General features: G+C 42.1%; 1 protein-coding gene across 1 annotated transcript in view; it reads right to left on the reverse strand.

Annotated features, from left to right (window-relative positions):
* NMNAT2 (nicotinamide nucleotide adenylyltransferase 2) overlaps positions 1–22916 on the reverse strand; it is a 130945-nt gene that overhangs the window by 60552 nt on the left and 47477 nt on the right. The window contains exons 2-3 of the mRNA XM_033915380.1: positions 3432–3520; positions 2257–2324 (exon numbers count right to left, since the gene is read on the reverse strand). Of these exons, the coding sequence (XP_033771271.1) occupies positions 2257–2324; positions 3432–3520 (157 nt within the window). The remainder of the gene's footprint in view (positions 1–2256; positions 2325–3431; positions 3521–22916) is intronic.

The raw sequence follows: 22916 nt of genomic DNA on the forward strand, positions 1-22916 counted from the left end.
AACAACTGAAGGAAAAAAATCAAAGGGAATTGGGTTTTGAAAGAGGGGGACCTGGGGTCAGAAACCCTCAAAATGAACTTTTAGACCCCCCCTCCCCGATTTCCCCCAGAGGTTTCAGTAGCTGTGGCATATGATGCCTACCTGCTTCTGTACAGGATTTCAGCTGGAATCAAAGGGAGAAGAGATTTGTCTCATAGATTCACTGGACGAATCTGGTCTTCTGGCTGCCAGTAAGACCAAGGTTGGACTGAACCTCAACCCCCAGAAAAGTGTGCTGCGAAAGGGGGGAGAACCACGCAGCTGGCCTGCTGTTAGTCCTGGTTGAGCTAGAAAGGAGCCTACACAGCCTGTGCTCAAGCTCCTAGCTGAATCAGGGATGCGAGCAGCTACGCAGCAGACAGCCCCTGAGCTCTAAAAAATACCAGCAGGCTGGCTAGCTAGGTGTCCCCAAAAGCTGATCCTGCTAGCAGCAGACTTCCGCCATGAAAACCTGCGTCTTCTCCCAGGCAGAGGTCCCACCAAGTGGGAACCTCTAGGCACTGAGACTCCAAAGATCACTGAGGAAAAATACCCCAAAATAATAAAACAGCAGAGCAGGTCAAAACCACTTCTGAGCAACTTGCATACAGAAAACAAACTGAGGGGGCAGGAGCAGCTCCCTGGGAAGGAGGTGGACTTGGAAAACATGATGACAGTTTTCTGCAAGCAACTTGCTGGTTCAGATACAAGACCCTAGCGTTCATGACCACTAGACACATAGAAACATAGAAACATAGAAATAGCTACCCTTTTACACTAGAAGACTATATTTAGCTGTTGAAAGGAAGGCATCTCCAGAGGTGTGGTTGGTTAGGTGAGAGAGAGGTCTTAGCTGGCTAAAGTTAATTTTTATCAGAGATAGTAATTTTAAATCTAGACAGTTAGGTTATGGTCCTCACAATAGCATTCATCACTATAAGTTTCAAAAAGGCATCATCATCTTTACATCAGTATCATCCCAAGATGGCTACTGAATGTCAGCAAAGATCTCATCTACTAGTGAAAGGCTGCTAAGAGGACATGAAGAAGGAAACCAAAAGAAAAAGTAAGTTTTGGACTAGAATACGTTGGCAAAGTCAACAATAAGGTTATTTCTTATACAAAGTACTTCTGCAGATGGTGTTTACTTTGATTTAGCAGGACAACGTTTTTCTGTTAAATTTTTAATGACAACAAGAATTTTATAGAACTTGCTACCCTGAATATACTAGGAGGAACCCCTCTCCTTTTCTGGTATGTGTCTTTCTTCTCCAGAGGTTATGCTCCCTTTTAAATGAAGAACACTGGCTATACACTTGACTTCCAGCTCCTGACAACATCAAAAAGACACATAAGGACAAATTCTATAAAGAGTGCCTAGGTTAGGTGCCGCTAGGCGCCCTAATCGTGGACACCTAGTGACGCCTAACTTAAATCTCTGTGACCAAGCTATTAAAAATCAATTAAAAAATGATTTTAATTGAGAATTGAACTTAAGCGCAGATATCTGCGTGGCACCTAGCGATGACTGAGGCGCCCTCCGATGTCTAAAGATGCCTATTTGACTTGGATGTCATTAGGTGTGCAAGTTAGGTGACGGGAAATTACGCCAAGTAAAACCTGGCCTAATGTACTGGCATCTACGTCTAGGATGCTTAGCAGTGCCCAAGTCCTCTTAGGCGCCTGCTAGGCATGATTCTATAAAGGATGTCTAGCGGTTGATTGACCATCACATGGACCGTTGCCTAGAGGATAGGCACAGTTAGGTGCCATTTATAGAATCTTTATATTATATTTATATTGTTAAATTTGTAATTGATACATATAAAAAGTTTGAACTAGAAAAAAAAAAAAAAGAAATGGTGAGATATACCCCAAGCTTTTCACTGCAGACTGAAAGATAGCATTTACAAGCAGCATAACCTAAATTATGAATCTCACAGGCAGTGGCGCAGCGAGGTTAGGTTGGCACCCGGCATCACCGCACCATGCGTCAGAAGGGAACCGAGGCCGGCAAAGCAGCAAGTGGAAGATGCTGCTTGCACTGGCAAACATTTCAAGACATACGCAGGGGGCGGAGAGGAGGCACTGGCACCCCCGTGAAGATGGCACCCGAGGCAGTCTGCCCCCCCCCCCCCCTTACTATGCTACTGCATACAGGCAAGTCTCTCTTTTAGCTTTTTTTATGGGCAGTTGTCTAAAATGCCTGTGGCATAAGGCAAGTTATTTCACTCCTACCTGATCCAGTCTGAGGACTGCACAGCCAGCTGGCACATGGTTAGACGATGCCGGCTAGATACCAGGCCCTGAAAGACAAAACCCATGCATTACTTCTAAGATAGTTTTTAACCCACAGATGCAGAAAAGCCTTTAGAACTGAGACCCTCAGAACATCACCTGAGAAACCTTTTTGCATTACACACTGTAAACCATGTTAAATCCTTTGATTGGTTCTGTTTTAAAACCTTATTGAACTGGTTTGGATAATTATTGTTTAAATTCTTGATGTATTTGGCAGGGCTTTGTGTGACTATATCTGGTCAAGGCATAGGGAAACTAGGCATATGCCTAGGGCTAAATGTTTAGGAGGAGCCCTCTCAGATTTGCTATGCCAATGAATACTATGGCATATTTGCTGTTTTAAATGAGTTGCTAGCTGAAAGAAGAGTGGGGCCAGGGGGCCAGAGCCAACACTGCTTGCAGAGGCGTGTCTATTCTCCCTGCCGTCTGTGCACTGTTATCCAATCAGCAGAAGTCCAAAAGTGGAGCTTCTTATCAAAATATGGTAACCCTTCTTGCTTGTTTGCCGAAGACCCATTCAAGGGTTAACCCTGCCCTGTGTCTGGAATTGCTACCTTAGTAGTTTTGCAAATTGACAGCAGTTCATCAATATTTTTCCAAGAATATCCTATAAATAAGAGAGAGAAAAATAGAGAACGGACAGGAAGAGAAGGAAGAAAGAGGACAGTTAAGAGAGAACAGAAAGAGGAGAGAGGTTAATAAAAGAAAAGACTATAAGGGGAAAAGCCAGCCTTGTGGACCAGGTAGGAAGTGTTGTACAATGTCCTGTAGATTTGATCCTTGAGTCTGGTCTTTTGGGATGCTGCTGGGAGTTAGGAAGTTATGATCATTGCTTAAGCGTGACACCTGGTGGCAGGGTTCCAGAAGGCACACTCATACATGGTCCCCAGCCCTACAATAACCCAACCCTATGCTGGAGTGGGACTGGGGGTCTTATAAAATAAGGAGAAACCGCCAAGTAGTTGTCGGATCACAGTCATGACTGACCAAGCTGAAATAGACAGAAATGGGAGAAAACTGCTGATTTAATTAATTAATAAAAAAGGAGGGGGGGGGGTGAGTAAGTGGGGGAAAGAAAAATGAGTCAGATAAATATATTTTGAGCTATTCACCTGTTTTCCATAAGAGTCGTGAACTGGGGAGATGATTCCTCCAATAATAATAAACCTTCCAGTCTTATGCAGGTAATCCCGGGCTCTTTCTATGAGACAAAATTAAAAATCAAATATTAACATCATTTGACTTCAGAGCTCTAAAATAAATCTCAGTTTAAAAAAAAAATCTATCTTTGCACTTAACATACCTTAACAGCAAAAATTAAAACACACTAAACCACCCCCTTTTTACAAAACTGCAAAAGTGTTTTTTTAGAGCCGGCAGGCACACAGAATGCTCTGCGCTGCCGCTGATACTCATAGAGTTCCTATGAGCGGCGGGAGAAGCACAGAGCATTCAGCGCACCGGCCTGCGCTACACACAGCTTCTGTGGTTTTTAAAAGGGCGGGGGGGCGGGCGGTAAGTGCAAAGGCTGTGAGGTAAATGTAGAGCATGTTTTCACCAGCACATGTATTTTTATTGTAAACCGCCTAGATGTAATGATAGGTGGAATATCAAATATATAATAAACTTGAAACTTAAACATGGTTGAAATTAGCAACGGTGAAATTTACTAAAAGGACTCCGTTGGCATTTAAAATTAAACTAGGTCGGAGTCTGCCCATCTTCAGAAAATCACTAAAATTATGGCTCATTAAAGCAGCAGAAAATAAAAGAAACTGCAGGCGAAACGTACAAGATGCAGGCTATGTTTATTATATCAAAATATCAATGCGGAGTATTGTGTTCAGTTTTGGCGACTGTATCTGGCGAAGGACGTAAGAAGACTTGAGGCAGTCCAGAGGAGGGCGACGAAAATGATAGGAGGCTTGCGCCAGAAGACGTATGAGGAGAGACTGGAAGCTCTGAATATGTATATCCTAGAGGAAAGGAGAGACAGGGGAGATATGATTCAGACGTTCAAACACTTGAAGGGTATTAACGTAGAACAAAATCTTTTCCAGAGAAAGGAAAATGGTAAAACCAGAGGACATAATTTGAGGTTGAGGGGTGGTAGATTCAGGGGCAATGTTAGGAAATTCTACTTTATGGAGAGGGTAGTGGATGCCTGGAATGCGCTCCCGAGAGAGGTGGTGGAGAGTAAAACTGTGACTGAGTTCAAAGAAGCGTGGGATGAACACAGAAGATTTAGAATTAGAAAATAATATTAAATATTGAACTAGGCCAGTTACTGGGAAGACTTGCATGGTCTATGTCTGTATATGGCCATTTGGTGGAGGATGGGCTGGGGAGGGCTTCAGGGGCTGGGAGGGTATAGATGGGCTGGAGTAGGTTTTAACGGAGATTTCGGCAGTTGGAACCCAAGCACAGTACCGGGTAGAGCTTTGGATTCTTGCCCAGAAATAGCTGAGAGAAAATTTAAAAAATTTAAATTGAATCAGGTTGGGCAGACTGGATGGACCATTCGGGTCTTTATCTGCTGTCATCTACTATGTTATTATCACCCTTTCAACCCTAGGGTGGAAGTTTTTCGCTGAGGTTGTCGGCGGGCACTCTTTTTATAGTTTTAACAGGCTCATGTTTACCATTGTTGTTTTTATATTTGTGGTTTAAGTCAGACCTTAACAACCCTGGGCCCTTGAAGAAGACATGTTTACCGAAACACGGACCGTGTCGGGTCCTTAAGTTTGTTGAAAGGGTGGTAATGTTTAACCACATTGATATTTTGATATAATAAATATAGCCTGCATCTTGTACATTTCGCCTGCAGTTTCTTTTGTTTTCTGTTTGGTCACTCATTTTTACTGCAGCTTTTGTTGGACTTGTTTTGTTTTTGTCATTGAAGCAGCAATCAGACCAATATCTGAAATAGAGCTCACTTTTCAAGCTGTGGTTCCGTCTGAGTACTATTTTATGGGCAGTCAATAACATGATATATGACTGGAGACTGCAGATTCATGGGCTTTTTTTTTAATTTTTTTTTTTAATAGAACGCATGACTATGCTAATTGCCAGCAGGTCTAAAAAGAAGCTATTCTCTATTCTTGAGAACTTGGCATCAATTTCTTATGTGCCTTTTCCAGCAATGTCACGTAATGATAGGCGGTATATCAAATAAACTTGAAACTTGATATTGTGCTCTAACTCTGCAATACTGGAAGCAATAAGAAGCAAGATATCACCTGAAATGTGCTTGGCAGTGGTTTTTATATTGAAAATGTCAGTCGATGACTTTTGTTAAAGAGTTTTTTATGTGTTGGTACTGACAAAAAAAATGAAGGCTCCCTTTTATATTAGGTTTTTTTTAGCACCAGTTGCGGCGGTGTTAACATCAGAGGTTTTACTACAAGAGCCGGCGATAAAAAAGCCTAACGGGGTTTCATAAACAGGGGGAAAAAATAACTCTTTTAATACTGTATTGTTGTGTTTCATGTCCTAACTTATTATGCCTTTCTGCATGTTAACCTTCTAATACAGGGGTCTCCAAAGTCCCTCCTCGAGGGCCGAATCCAGTCAGGTTTTCAGGATTTCCCCAATGAATATGCATGAGATCTATGTGCATGTACTGATTTCAATGCATATTCATTGGGGAAATCCCGAAAACCTGACTGGATTTGGCCCTCGGGGAGGGACTTTGGAGACCCCTGTTCTAATATATGTCTTCTTAGTTGTAATTTTCTAACCTATTGTAAAACACTGTGAACTCCTAAGGTAGGATAAATAAGCAATGATGATGATGAATGCAGGAGCTTGTGTCTGATTGTTACTTTAGTTAAACCATTCTATTCTTATTCAAGGAATATTATTCTTCCCTTAAAAAAAAAAAAATCCTAGCAAAGTTCTCTCTATTTAGCCTCCGTTTCTTGAGGCCCTCAGACATATCTGGTGTTCAGAGTACTGTAATTTTAAATCTGTTATGACAAATTTATGCCCATGACATGCCAGGGACATTCATGGTGGATTTTGTGAAACCGAGACCCATTCAAGGACATGAAGGTTTATATGGTACTGATGAAATCCATTGCTTTAATTCCCAGGTTGTTTTTAATAAACTAACCATATTGATGTATTTTTTAAAATTGTTTTGCATAAAAACATAAAAATAGCTTTACTGGGTCAGACCAATGGTCCATCAAGCCCAGTAGCCTGTTTTCACGGTGGCCAATCCAGGTCACTAGTACCTGGCTAAAATCCCAAAAGAGTAGCAACATTCCATGCTACCGATCCAGGGCAAGCAGTGGCTTCCCCATGTCTTTCTCAATAACAGACTATGGACTTTTCCTCCAGGAAATTGTTCAAACCCTTCTTAAAACCAGCTACGCTATCCACTCTAAATTTAATAAACTCTCTGCAGAGCAAGGAACTAAAAAGTTAGATTTGGATTTTTTTAACAAATCCAAGGTGAATCTGCAAATTTGCTTCTGCGTTTTCAAATTAGAAATGGATTTTAAAAAATGACTTCAAAAAGATCAGAAAAATAACTTTCAGGCCTGTCAACTTGGGGGTCTCACAAACTAACATGCAACAACCAATTAACACATATTAGTTCACATTAAACAGTGCATGCTCCATTATTCACAGTGAAGTCTATTTACCAACTAGGCACTTGAGTTAATGTGTGTTAGCTCATTAGTATAGGTTGGTAAATGAGGCTCTGATTTTGAAGTTCACACATCCACCACCACATCACCAGTATTAGGGACCATTACCTTCCTTTAATTACTGACTCAGAAATTTCTTCAAGTTAAAAAGTGATTTGAAAAAGGAGGTACCTCTCCTCCCTTGTAACCAAAACCCCCCCCCCCAAAACTGTTGTAACTTCACTGGAAATGTCCAGTTAGCTCTTTTGTAATCCGCCTTGAACTGCAAAGTATAGGCGGAATAGAAGTCCCTAATGTAATGTAATGTAATGTAACTTCATAATCTCTGTAGCAGATACCTTCTCTATACAGGCATTTTTGATTCTGTCTGGTCTTTGGGCTTAAGGCTCAGTCTGATCTGGCCTCTGTATGGCTGTGGTGTCATGGCTAACGTGCCCATTTATTTTTTTCATCAAAAGGGGACATCTATTAATTGTCAGCCATGCCCCAATCCCACCCTAGCCCCGCTCCCAATCCCGGTCCCAATTTCTTCCATTCATTTTTTATGTACACATAATATCTTATTAATTCATAATGGTAACCAAAAATTTTTTTAAAAACTACAAAGCACACTATATGCAGAGAAAGTTAATTATCATTTATATTTGGGGGGGTTTCAAAGATGTCAAGGCAGATGACTTTAAAATATGCAATATCACCTCAGTAACTGTAGAAAAATAGACAAATATAGTGCAAAATATAGACAGCAGATATAAATTCTCAAAACTGACACATTTTGATCACTAAATTGAAAATAAAATCATTTTTCCTACCTTTGCTGTCTGGTGATTTCATGAGTCTCTGGTTGCATTTCCTTCTGACTGTGTATCCTTTCTTTCATTTCTTTCTTTCTGCACTCGGGCCCAACAATTTTCCCTTTCTATTCCCTCCCCCCTTCCTTCCTATGTCCTTAGTGCCCCCAGTGCCTCCTTCCCATGTCCTTAGTGCCCCTTCCTATGTCCTTAGTGCCCTCAGTGCCTCCTTCCTATGTCCTTAGTGCCCCCAATGCTTTCTTCCTATGTCCCCCTCGCTGCCTTCCAGACTTTGTCCCACTCCCACCCCTGAAGCCAGCCTGCTAGCCTGCCTAGCTACCTACCTACTTACCTCCCTGCTGCGCCAAAGCCAGCTTGCCTGCCTACATCATTCCCTCCCTGCCACGGAAAAAAAAAAGCCTCCCTCCATGCCCGATTTAAACACCCCCCCGGTCCGCTGCTGCTCTGCTTACCTCCCTGCTGCTAATCGCGCCCAGAAGCCTTCTTCCCGACGTCAATTCTGATGTCGGAGAGGACGTTCCAGGCCAGCCAATCGCTGCCTGGCTGGCCCAGAATGTCCTCTCCGTCAGAATTGAAGTTGGGAAGAAGGCTTCTGGGCGCGATTAGCAGCAGGGAGGTAAGCAGAGCAGCAGCGGCAGTGGACCGGGGGGGGGGGGGGTTAAATTGGGCCAGGAGAGAGGCTTTTTTTTTTGTGCGGCAGGGAGGGACAGGAAGCGATCGCTGGTCTCGTCCCCGCGCACAACTTCGGGACGCTGTCCCTGAAAACAGGACATTTTGGCGTCCCAAAGCTGTGTGTGTGGACAACGGGACAGGGGATCCAAAAACGGGACGGTCCCGTTCAAAATGGGATGTATGGTCACCTTAGTCATGGCACTTCATTCACATTTTCAAATCTCCGCATCAAGCCAAGTCATTCCAGTGACAGACCATACACCATGGCTCCCCTTGAAATTTGGCTACTGTAAACTTTAAGTCTAGTCTATATTCTTACATTCTATAACCTGGGGAGAAATTCAAAATATGGTGCTGAATGATAGGCCTAGTTCTGTGCCAAATTTTCAGAGCAGTACAACATTTTAATGGATGCAAAGCATCAAAATGGAGCAGAAATGGCAGATCCACTGGAAAACAGACACACGCCCATTTACAGAATAGTGTCTAAGTGTTTCTGAGCAGATCTGCAGTGGCTATGGGAGGAGCATGGATGAGTCAGGAGGGTTTCCTTAAAATATGCACAATATTATAGACCAGTGCGGATCCACACCTGACTTTTGCGTTGGGATTGTCACCTAGTTTTGTTAGTATAACTCCTCACGCACAAAGCTGAGCAGTGATCCTGGTGCTACATGCAGAAATGTTGTTGACGTTTTATGTTATTTCAAACAAATGTAGAATTCTCTAAAAAATCTTGTTGCCAGACAAATATTTGCAAAATAACTTGCAATTTAAAGCAGTGCTCAGCACTGATGTGAAAACTTATGTATGGCATTTCTATTTATTTATTTTTTGTGTTAGATTATCACTAATTTTAAAATTGCTTTAACTTAGGGCCTCTTCTATCATACTGCGCTAACAGTTTGTAGTGCAGTGAGCCGCGCTGAATGGCCCGCGCAGCTCCCGACGCTCATAGAGTTCCTATGAGCGTCGGGAGCAGTGCAGGCCTTTCAGCACGGCTCTCTGCGCTAAAAGCTGCTAGCGCAGTTTGATAGAAGAGGCCCTTAGGCTTTTGGAAATGAGGAACATCTCCAGAAATTTTATGTTATGTTACTTACAAACTTGTAATTTGTAAGACATGATAACCAGGAGTAATTGGAAATAAAATAAAGCATGAATTAGCTAATTTTCACTGAAAGCCACTAGAAACATATATTTTCTATTAAATTTGTAAGTTTTAATGCTCCAGCAGTCAAAGCCAGTGGAATGAGGTGGGCTATAAGACCATGACTTGACCAATATTTTACTCAACATAGCAAGCATTAGCAATTAAAGAGTTTGGGGAGTCTTGTAAACGTCCTTTACATAAATCAATTCTTTAAATTATGTTTTGAAATCCAGATGTTACTATCTTCTGAAAACACTTAAAAAAAAAAAAAAGCTGTGAAATTATGAGGGCGATATTCAGCAGCACAGCTGTTGTCAGCTTTAAGCATTTATGTTTATTAAAAATATACTGCATAACGGCCTAAAAGGATCCATGCGGTTTACAATGTATGGTTCGCATTCATCAAGAAAAGAACTCCATTTAAAAATAGAAAAGGAAAGATTAGGGGCTCCTTTTACTAAGCTGCGTTAGCGGTTTTAGCGCACGTTTATCAGGCGCTAAATTGCTGTGCACGCTAGACGCTAACGCCACCACTGAGCTGCTAAGCTTATCTTCGCAAAAAGCAAATTCGACCACGTCTCACCGCTTTTGTCCAAGCTCCACTGGCTTCTGATAATCTCCAGAGTCCACTTCAAATGTGCCTGCCTTACTTTCAAGATCCTACACGGCATCCTCCCCCGCTTTATTCCTCTTTCTTGGAACTCCTCTCACCCCAGTTCCACCAGATCCACCCAAAAACTGAAACTTTCTTTTCCCTCTCTAAAAGGCGTCTCCCTTGTAGGAAAACTAAGTTCCTCCCTCCCTTTTAGAATCACTGAGCTCTGGAACAACCTTACCTCCCCTCTTAGGAATCAGAGCTCCCTCCAACTCTTCCGTAAACATCTGAAAACCTGGTTATTCTCAAAAATGTAACTCTTCCTCCCTCTCTGTTTACTCTAGTCCTCTAAATTTCCTCTTCATCTTTCCCTCCACTGAAGTTCCTTTCCACCCTAATTCTTGTTAACTGTGTCGAGCTATGCGAATGTTGAGATGATGCGGTATACAAACCTAAGGTTTAGTTTAGTTTACTTTAGTTTTTACGAGTAGCGTGGGGGTTAGCACATGGTAATTTTCAGCGCGTGCTAAAAACGCTAGCGTACCTTAGTAAAAGGAGCCCTAAGAACAAAAGTTTTTAAAAAATTATTTTTTTTAATTTCATAAAATATATAACAAACAACATCTCAATAATAACAATTCTAATGGTAAAACAATAAAACAATCAAATCTCAATGAACCATAATTAATACATATAGCTATAAATTTTCCATTACAAAATTAATCATTACATAAACACAGATCACAGTCCCAAGCTCTATTCTAAGTTAAGAAAGCCAATTGAAAAAAAAAAGTGCTTTTAAATGTCTTTTAAAATTTATATATGATTCTTCTTTTCTCAAGTTTATGGGCAAGTTATTCCATAACCGCGGAACTAAATAAAAGAATGCACAATCTCTAGTTGACGCAAGATGTGCCTTCGAGATGTGAGGAACGACTACCCTATTTAGGGGGTAGATTCAAGAAAATGTGCCAAAAATTAAGAGCAACACTTATGGGCGCTATCTCCTAGATTCTAGAGTGCTCAAATTTGGACTCAGATCCTAGGTCCGCACTGAAAGTAGTCAATTAGGTGCTAACAATCGATTATTGGAGTAAATTGGCACTAATTAGGAATTACGTGCACATCTGCCCTACGCCCTATTCTATAGCATGCGCACCTAAATTTCATAGTATGCCACTCAAAAGGGAGGAAATCTCAAACGCACTTATATCTTGTCCCTGAAGTATCTCACTAATCGCTAAATATCCAACATTCACTTCAGGGAACCAAATATTCGAGCAGTGACCTCTGTAGAAATTAAAGCTGCTGTTGATTCTCAGATGAGTATTACTAAAAGAAAGAACTAATTATTTATAATAAATTATTATAAAGTGTTTTGAAAGAGAAAGGCTAAGAACATATTATAAAACTGAAAAGTTATGAACCTATGACCAATGAAGACATGGGTGCATTAGTCTGTTGGAAAAAAGGTTTAATTTCTACAGCGGCAATGCTGAGGTCACTGCTTGAATATTTAATTCTCTGAAGTGAATGTTAGATATTTAACTGAAAAGGGAGGGGCATGGGTGGGTCAGAGGCATTCCCATTAGTCAATCATGATGTTATAAAGCGGCGTGCTGCTGGCGCTCTAATTTCGGGGCTACGGCTGAAAAGCCAATTGCTCTTTATAGTTGTTGTCCATTTTGTTCAACTGTGTATTATACTCCTAATAAACTATTTTGTTTTCCCTTTCCCTTTGTATATTACCCTTAAATAAGAACATAAGAACATAAGCAATGCCTCTGCTGGGTCAGACCTGAGGTCCATCATGCCCAGCAGTCCACTCACGCGGCGGCCCAACAGGTCCAGGACCTGTGCAGTAATCCTCTATTTATACCCCTCTATCCCCTTTTCCAGCAGGAAATTGTCCAATCCTTTCTTAAACCCCTGTACTGTACTCTGCCCTATTACTCCCTCTGGAAGCGCATTCCAGGTGTCCACCACTCGTTGGGTAAAGAAGAACTTCCTAGCATTCGTTTTAAATCTGTCCCCTTTCAACTTTTCCAAGTGTCCTCTTGTTCTTTTATTTTTCGAAAGTTTGAAGAATCTGTCCTTCTCTACTCTCTCTATGCCCTTCATGATCTTATAAGTCTCTATCATATCCCCTCTAAGTCTCCTCTTCTCCAGGGAAAAGAGACCCAGTTTCTCCAATCTCTCAGCGTATGAGAGGTTTTCCATCCCTTTTATCAAGCGTGTCGCTCTCCTCTGAACCCTCTCGAGTAACGCCATATCCTTCCTAAGGTACGGAGACCAATATTGGACGCAGTATTCCAGATGCGGGCGCACCATCGCCCGATACAATGGCAGGATAACTTCTTTTGTCCTTGTTGTAATACCCTTCTTGATTATGCCTAGCATTCTATTTGCTTTCTTAGCGGCTGTTGCGCACTGTGCCGTCGGCTTCATTGTCATGTCCACCATTACCCCCAAGTCCCTTTCTTGGTTGCTCTCATTCAATAATATCCCTCCCATCGTATAGTTGTACCTCGGGTTTCTGTTTCCAACATGCAATACTTTACATTTCTCAACGTTGAACTTCATCTGCCATCTCGCCGCCCATTCCCCCAATTTGTTCAAGTCCCTTTGCAATTCTTCGCATTCCTCTTTAGTCCCAGCTCCACTAAATAGTTTTGTATCGTCCGCAAATTTTATTATCTCACACTTCGTGCCTGTTTCTAGATCATTTATGAATATATTAAATAGCAGCGGCCCGAGCACTGAGCCCTGCGGAACACCACTCGTGACCCCCATCCAGTCCGAGTAGTGGCCCTTCACCCCTACCCTCTGTTTCCTGTTGTAATTTGTCTATTTTTAAAAGATTTTATATTTTTTATATATATCTTTGTTTTTGTTTACCCTATATTAATATTTTATGTAACATCGCTTAGTAACTGTGATAGGCGATTAATCAAATAACGAATAAACTTGAAACTTGAAACAGCCCTGAGCCTCCTATTACTGCTGGTAAGGGGGGTGGGGCTTGCAGAAGAAGAGGTGAGGAGAAGGAACAGAGGCGCCGGCGAGGAGAGGCGCAGGCACCGGCTGGCTGATTACAGGATGTACCTCTCGCCGCGAGAGGCACGTCCTGTAAGCAGTCAGCCGGAGCCAGCACTTCCCCTCCTCGCCGGCATCTCGAGGCACACCAGGAATCCTTCACGGCACAGTTTGCAATACACTGTTATAGCGTATTTGGGCTTTATTTTAAAATTCTTTATTCATTTTTTTATATCAAATACAAAGTGCAATCACATGAACATTCAAGTAACATACCATATTGCACTCTATTCCAACAATAAAATATAAAACTATTTTATCCCCCCTTCCCTCCCCCCTCCCACCTGGATATGTATAATGTTCATTCATGAAACAAAGGGAAATAATAGTAGTAATAATAATGATAATAATTCATATTCATATCTTACAATATTTTGTTAATGGGCCCCAAATTTCCTTAAATTTACTATGATTAATAAATCTGGCATAGGGATTCCCACCTGAAACTATAATTTAAGTTATCCCAACTTTTCTAGTTTTTCATTATCAATTGCATGGCTACTCCTGCCATGATGAGTTGCAATTTGTTTTGATTTGAAGTAATTGGTTTTTTTGGGTATTAAAATCGTTCCAAATAATACTATATCATATGATAATGCTAGTGTAACGTCCAATATTGTGATAATTTGACCCCAAATGAATTTCCAGAATTTGAGTATCAAGGGACAATGATAGAGAAAATGATCCAATGTCCCTACATCAAGTTGGCATCTAATAGATGCCGGCATCTAATAGATGCCAGCATCTATTAGATTTAGAACTGTCTAACCCTTGTAACCTAACAGGGGTCCAAAAAGATCTATGCAACCAGAAAAACCAGGTCTGTCTCATAGATGCTGAAGCTGTACATCTCATTCTCCAATTCCAAATTCGTGGCCATTGAGACGCAGAAATCTGCTGCTTAGTCTCAATGCTCCAAATGTCTTTAAGACTATTTTTTGGCTATAACGGATTTGGATTTGCACACCCAACTACCAAAGTTAGAGCATCTTTTACATTTAGTGTGGATCTTGACAGTGTTTAACTCTGGGTGCCATTTACTGAATCCAGCCCTAAGGGCCAATTCTAACAGCAGTCGCATGTGAAATTGCTGTTATAGGAGAGAGCTTAAGTCGGCAGACACACGCCTAACCTTAAGCATGCACCTAACTTTACATCTGAGCCCTTACGCCATGTCAAAGGCTGGCGTTCATATTTAAAGTTAGTGAACACCACACAGGTTAAATAGATATCAATAATCAATCAAAAATAACTCTTCTGTTCTATAATAAAGCATAAATGACCCATGCATTACCATCTGCAATTTAAATCAATTATGTACATATATAGGGTTACCAGATGTTCGGATTTACCTGGACATGGCCTCTTTTTAGAGGACATATCCAGGCATCCGGATGGATTTTCAAAACCTGACACTTTTACATACATAAAATCTGGTAACCCATATATATATAGGAATAAATATCCTTAGCACATATGTCCAGCCAACTGTTATTAAATAGTGAAGAAAAAGCCTCAGAACCCCACCTCCACAAAATTTAGGTGGTAGGCTTTATTTATTTGATTTTCTATACCGTTCTCCCCGGAGAGCTCAGAACGGTTTACATGAGTTTATTCAGGTACTCAAGCATTTTTCCCTGTCTGTCCCGGTGGGCTCACAATCTATCTAGTGTACCTGGGGCAATGGGGGGATTAAGTGACTTGCCTAGGGTCACAAGGTGCAGTGTGGGTTTGAGCCCGCAGCCCTAGGGTGTTGAGGCTGTAGCTTTAACCACTGCACCACACTCTCCCTCATCGGCATAGAAACTTCTCCCACCAAAATGGTATTTTGGCACCGTGCGGCAACAGGAAATTGCAAAATGCTGGCCATCCTTGGTGGAACGGACCTTTTTGGGGAGATGTTTATGGTTTCAAACCTAAGACTCCTGGCACCTCTCAGTTTAAGACAGGATCAATGGATCTTGAGAGTACCCAGTGAATGTAGGCCACTGAAAAGTTCCGAGTAATTCTTCCAGTTTAAGTGGTATTTCTGGCTACTGTTGCCATTAGCATTTCTTCTTGTCCCCTTAGAGAAGACTGAGCTTTATTAGGTGATAGGTGAATGCTATGTCAGTTCTACATAGGAAGGCTCTTCTCCGAGACCATGTGTGATTTACGGGCAGCAGAGAAGATGAATTTACAGTAGTCATTTGCCAGTAGGTCCTAGAGAAGAGAGCCAGAGAAATGAGAAGCTAAAATGTTTGGCATATTTGGAAAATAGAGATACAGATTTTTTTTGTGCCAAAACCTGACAGATGGAGCACAATGAGATCCTGTCTTTTTGAGAATCTGCCAGAGATCTAGATGATGGGTAAGAGGAAGGGGAGGGGGGGATTCACAACCAGAATGGAAGATGATGATAACGAGGAAAGAGGAAAATGAAAATAGCAAATGTCCACATGGATGAGCTGGCAGACACTGACTCAGTCTCTGGAGGCTGATAGAGAGGGCTAAAGGGTTGGCAGAGCTGAGTAATTAACAGTGAATGTCTGGCTCTGAGCCCTGCTGAGGCAGTCAGACAGCCCTAGAATGCAGGTGGTTCGTCTTTTGAAGATGGTGCCTGCACAGCTGTCTCTCACAGTGGCCTTCTGGGATTGAGAAGCAGACTGCAGCTCCCTCAGCTCTCTGCTGCTGTTGGCCATCCTGCAGAAGACCAGTCAATTGCTACGGGTCTTTTTTTTGTTTTGTTATGTCTCTGCCTTACTCTCTTTCCTTCCTGTGTCTGGCCTTCCCTGTTTGTCTTGTTTATTTATTTATTTTTACGATTATTTTATTTTATCTTACCATATAGACTCGAATAGAAATCTATCAGAGTACAGTACTCCCCTGCGAATTAGTGATTCGGAGTTTGCGATTTCAGTCATTCGTGGGGGGGTTTTCTTAGTCCTCCTGCTGCTTTCACCATCGATTATTATTAACGCAACCACTGCGAGGGAGATTGGGGAGGGGAGAGAGAGAGAGGAGATCGGTGGCAGTTGCAGCAGTAGAGCCCGCACACACAACGGAGTCTTCCAGCCGACGGCGACCAAAACGGAGAAGCTAAAAAGGAGCGGGGATGTGGGCTCTAAAAGAAATCAGGCATTTTTGGACCACATCCATTTTTCATGGATTTTCACAATTCGTGGGGGCTCCTGGAACGTAACCCCTGCGAATTTTGGGGGAGTACTGTATAAACCAAGATAATTGTTTTCTCCCAAAAAGGGGGGGGGCAAAATTGTTAACTCGAGTATAAACCGGGGAGGGGGGGGGTTATATTCAAGTGTCACTGTCCTACAGATGAACCTGAAAGTTTGAACCAATATTTGTGTCCAATTTCACATACACCCTTCCCCCAACTGGCTGGAATTTGCTTGTCAACCCCCTGCAGCCGTTGCAACCAACATTTCCCACCCCCCACCCAGATAATCAGTTTGTCACTTAGGGCTAGATTCACTCTGCAAACCGATCGTGTACCGATCGGTTTGTGAGCCCTTTGCGATCCAATTTCTCCCTAACATGATTCACTAACCTGTGTAGCGACCCTCTTCCGATCCGCGCATGTAAATGAGGGGAACTGCATGCGTTGATTCTCCGGCAGACGCTGATACAGTTATTTACTGACTGCATCGAAGTGGGGGCTTGAGCATCTGCCCATACTCTTAGGCCTGCCGGCTCCCGCCCTCTCTGAGTAAATAACTGTGTCAGCGTCTGCTGGAGAAGCAAGTAAGTGACAAACTGATTACTGGGCGGGCGAGTTGGAAACGTTAGTTGAGGCTATGATGGTGACAGGGGGTTTTGAAAAACAAATGCCAGTCATCGATGGGGGGGAGGAATTGAGAAACAATGCTGGTCATGGGGGGGGCAGAGGAAGCTGGAAATGTTGGTTGCTGCAGGGGTGGTGGGTTAAGAAAGAAATGTGGGTCATTGGAGGGAGGTGAAGGTGAGATGTGAGGGTTACTACAAGAGGGCAGGGTCAGGTTTGAAGATGTGCTGGTTATTGGGTGGTGTGGAGAGATGAGAGACTCGAATATAAACTGACTCCATTTTTAGTCCTTTTTTGGGGGACCAAAAATCTCAGCTTATATTCGAGTATATACAGTATTATTTTTCCTTTCCTCATCCCTTCTGTTCACCTCTTTTCTTTCCATTTTTTCATTTCTCTATGATGTCTCACCCAATCCCTTTCTTTTGTTTCTCTCTCTTCAATCTTCTTTTTCTCTGATATTTCTTTCATTTCTTCTACATCTATCTCTGTACTGTCTTTCTGACTGTGATACATATTTTTATCCCTATTCTGGTCCCCTTTGATGGCTTTCCTACTGTGCTGTCTTGCATACTGTTTTTCTTTCTTGTGTTTCTTCTTCCTTAAGTCTCTCCTGCTACCTCTGGATTTCTTGTGTCTCCTCCTTTAATTTTCCTCTCTTTATCCAGGGTCTCTCCCTTTTCAGTTTTTAAAGATGTCTCTCCTATTCTTCCAGTTTTTTCCCCTGTTGTTTCCCTGCTGTGTCCATTTCCCTCTGCATCTCTATCTCCCTCTCCATTTCTCTCTGGTGTCTTTTCTATCCCTCAGTTTTTCTTTCCTCTGCTTGTTGCTTTCAAATGTTTCTCGTCCTCTTCTTGTTTCTCTTATGTTCTCCCAGTTTCCCTCTGTGTGTGTCTTTACCCCGTTTTTCTCTGATGTCTCTGAGTTCTGGTCCTTCAGTGTCCTTCCATATGTTTGTCTCTTTCTCCTATTTTTCTCTGATGCTTCTCCAGGCCCCTCTATTGCTGTCCCCTGTGTCTACATCTCTGCCTGTATCTCTATTCCAGAGGCTTTCAATTGACTCACTCAAGCACTCTGGTTTTTAAGATATCCACAATGAATGTGCAAGAGAGAGATTTGCAAACAAAGCCTCTATTATATGTAGATCTATTTGATGCATATTTATTTGGTAACTCTAAAAATCCAACTGGCTGGGTGTATCCCAAGGACTGGATTGAGAACCATAGTTATAATCTATACCTGTCACTTTCTCCTTTTGTTCTATCCCATAGCTTACTGCCTCTCTGTTTTTATTGATCCATCTCCTTTGATTTCATTTACATAATTCTGCGCCTGCTTTTAAGAGACGGAAAAAGAGGAGAGAGAGAAAGAGAGCTAGGTAATGATTGCAGGGCAGGCATTTTACGTAAGGAAGTCATTTCAGAGTTTTAATAATTATTACTCCTTTCCTCCTCACTCACAGTCACACAGGGGAATTGTTCTGGTATCTCTGCAGCATGCCTGAAGGTCACTTCGGAGTCAGAATGATGACGAGCAACTTCAAAGGACAAATGATGCCAGTGAAGAGTGAATAGAGAGGAGCTGTGTCAGTTTTACATCTGGACTCTGGATTGAATGTTTTTATAATGTGTATACAAGGCACTGGATTTCTCATTCCATAATTTTTTGACTCACAGATGAGATAGAAAAGATTGGTTTTGCCAGCACCTGCTTCATCCCTTTTAGGACTAGGTTTCTCTCTGGAAATTATTTGTTTCTACATTAATCACATGCAGAACACATGTAAAAATTGTAATGCTAATAAGGCTATCTGAATCTGAGGACCTTGAATGTGCTGTTCACTGCCTTTGTTTTGATTTTCTTTCTTCTCGAGCTATTCTTGACCTACTTCAATCAGGCCTTCGCCATTTGCATTCTACAGAAATGGCCCTTGCTAAAGTCTCCAATGACCTGTTACTGCCCAGATCCTTCTTAATCTATCTTTTGACACTATTGACCACACCTTCTCCTTGATACGTTGTCCTCACTTGTTCTTTCTTGGGTTTCTTCTTATCTATCCCATCACACTTAGTATACGCAGTGGTGGATCCTCCTCCACTGCTATCCCACTGTCAGTCAGTGTCCTCAGGACCTTATTTCCATCTATACTCATTCCCTCAGTGCTCTGATCTCCTCCCATAGTTTTCAATATCACCTCTATGCTGATGACACCCAGATCTACCTCTCTACACCAGAAATTTCTACAGGAATCCAGGCCCAAGTCTCAGCCTGCCTGTCTGACATTGCTGCCTGGATGTAACACCGCCATTTAAAACTGAACATGGCCAAGACTGAGCTTCTTATCTTTTCACCTAAACCTACCTCTTCTCTTCCCCCATTCACTATTTCTGCGGATAACACTCTCATCCTTCCTGTTTCATGAGCTTGCAACATCAGAGTCATCTTTGACTCATCTTTTTGCACAAATCCAACAGACTGCTAAAGCCTGTCATTTCTTTCTCTATAATATCACCAAAATCTGACCTTTCATTTCTGAGCACAGTACCAAAACCCTTATCTATACTCTTATCACCTCTCATCTAGATGACTTCAACTTGTTTCTCACAGGTCTTCCACTAAACCATCTTTTTCCCCTTCAATTTGTTCAAAATTCTGCAAAATTGAAATCCTACTGATCTACAGACCGCCCAACTCCCAATCAAGCTCTGTCCCCAAAATGAGTGAAATAATAACGAACCTAGCATGCCAGTACACTAAACTACTCATCCTCGGAGATATCAACCTCCCTCTCGAATCTACTGAGAACAAAAATGTCATAAAACTCAAAACACTACTTGAAGATTGTGACATCATGATCATACCATCAGTTCCCACCCATGAGAAAGGACATACCCTAGACATACTAGCATCAACCCCCGCCACCCTTACAACTAGTGCCAAATGGACCCCAACACCATGGACAGACCACTACCTACTAAACTTCTGCTTAAACTTCACAACTGAGAAACAGAGCAACAAGGTCACAAAGGAAGTGAAACTCGTGCGAGGAAAGATCAGACCAGACCTTTCTTGGAACTTAGTTGAGAATACCCTAATCCCCCTTCGGACTGCACTACAACTATGCTAATGAGCTGGAACCAAGCCATTACCAATACATTAGACATAACTATGCAGGCGTCTGGAAAGAAAATGGTGAAAAAGCGGAACACAGAACACTATGGTGAGAGACAATAAACAAATCCAAATCCAACATATTGGAGGCCAAAAGAACTTCTATGCCAGCAAATTAGGCACCAAAATGCTGGATAATAAGAAACTATTTCACCTGGTGCTCACAACTCCACCGGCTCAAGAACCCAAAGGACAACCCAACAAAATCAGCGCTCAGGATCTAGCAGACTTCTTTCTCAACAAAATCAAAACTGTGCAATCAGAGGTAGCCAAATCAATCCCCACTGAGACACACATTCTCAGTGCATCTCAACATACCCCTGAACCCACCAAAGCAGACCAGATTTGGACCTCATTCCCCAACCTGTCTATCCCTGACACAAAAAAACTACTATCCAAACTATCCACGCAGTGCAGCTCCCTAGACAACTATCCCTCTTACCTTCTCACTGCCGCTCCTGGACAAATCATCACCTGGATCACCCACCTACTCAATAGCTCCCTGAACCAAGGCCACTTGCCAAAGATAATGGGAAAGATTGCCCTCACCCCAATACCAAAATCACCAAAGGCATATCTTTCTTTGGCTTCAAATTATAGACCTATCACTGGATACCCATTTTCACAAAAATCATTTAGACCCACGTAAGTAAGTAACTCTCAATTCACATGAAGTAACACTCATGCCTCCACCCGTCCCAATTCGGATTCCGTCAACAACACAGCAGAGAGCTTCTCCTCCTCACCTTAATCACAAAAACCAAACAACTGCTCAGCACAGGACGCCAAGCAATACTCCTCCAATTTGATATTTCAGCAGCCTTTGGCTCAGTTGACCACCATCTACTACTAAATAAACTATCAGAAATAGGCATAACAGGCACAGTGCTAAAATGGTTCTCAGATTTCCTAAAAAACAGAGAATATATCATCAATAAGAGCGGAGAGACCTCCAACCCCTGGAAAGCCTTCTGTGGTGTGCCACAAGGCTCCCCACTCTCCCCCATCTTATTCAATCTCTTCATGAGCTCTCTTGGTAACATCAAATTCGAAGACGAAAGCATTATGTCATATGCAGATGACATTTTCCTCCTTATTCCCACAACCAAAAATCAATCAGACTTTATCCAACATAATCTCAAACAATATAGAAAAAATCCAAAATTGGACAACAACTAAAAAACTGAAACTAAACACAACTAAAACCAAAGTTCTGTACTTCCACATGGCCCAGCAAATGACACCAACAAGCATCACCCTTCGATCAGGCGAAACCCTCTCCATAGACGAGTCCTCCAAAATCCTAGGTTGCATACTGGACTCCACTCTAACCATGGAACTTCAAATATCTAGTCTCTGGAAGAAATCTCTCTACACTCTGAGACAATTAAGACAAATCAGACCGTACTTTCACCAACACAACTTTGCCTTAATTGTACAACTGATGATCCTACCACAACTGGACTACTGCAACTCCTTCTGCATGGGAATCAACACTGCTCTAATTCACAAACTGCAACTCATCCAAAACACTGCCGTAAGACTTATCTTCAACCTAAGAAAATACGACTCAGTCACATCCTTCATCAAGCAATTGCACTGACTACCCATCTCATCACGAATAACATTCAAAATATCTTGCATCATACTTTATGGAAACTCTGCGGTCCCACTCATCCAGCTCTTCTCAATAGCATGGTCTACTTCTCGCAGAACCCTCAACCAGATGCTGCTAAATCTTCCATCCACAAAAGATCTTCGCTATAAAAGAGTTTTCCACTCCATGCTTACTTTTCTAGGAGTAAAAACTTGGAATGGCCTTACAGAAAGGACCAGAACTGAACCTTGCCACATCATCTTCCGAAGAAAACTGAAAACCCATCTGTTTGATACTTAATCTCCTTCACCCTCTCCTCTTTTTCCCCTTCCCTCCCACCTCTACTCTCCCCTCTTTTTCTCTCCCTTTCCTCTCCCTCCTACCTATTCCACTGCCCCTCTCTCCCCTCCCCTTTCTTTCCCTCTCCCTACAGTCACCTTGAGCCTGTATAGGTATGAGCAACACAAATAGAAGATTAGATTAGATTACGTAAGTGTCGCTATGCTCACATTATCCCTCTCCTCAAGTCACTTCATTGGCTCCTTATCCATTTCTGCATACAGTTCGAACTCCTCTTGTTGACTTATAAGTGCATTCACTGTGCAGCCCCTCAGATCTCTCCTTATACTCCTCCCTGGGAACTTCGTTCATCGGTTAAGTGTATCAGTACCCTTCTCCTCTACTGCCAACTCCAGACTCTGTCCCTACCTGGAACAGACTACTTGAGTCAATATGTCAAGCTTTGTCTCTGGCACTATTCAAATCTATGCTAAAAGCCCAGATTTTCAAGGCTACTTCTAACTCCCGCTCACTTGTAAAATACCCATGTCTGTTTTATCATTCCGTCTGTGAGAAATTCCCTACCCCTATATGTCACTCTGCTAAAATCCGCTCATTGGCTACCAATTCCACACTGTATCATCTATAAAATAGCTCTTCTCTCCTTTAAGTCTCAAGACACTAAAGAACCGCCTTTATTCATAAACTTCTTATTCCACATGAACCTACACGAGTTTTAAGATCCTCTTCTCAGTTCCTTCTTCATACACCGTCATTAAGAATTAT

This window comes from Geotrypetes seraphini, chromosome 12 (genome assembly GCF_902459505.1).
Source record: "Geotrypetes seraphini chromosome 12, aGeoSer1.1, whole genome shotgun sequence".
Lineage (NCBI taxonomy): Eukaryota > Metazoa > Chordata > Amphibia > Gymnophiona > Dermophiidae > Geotrypetes > Geotrypetes seraphini.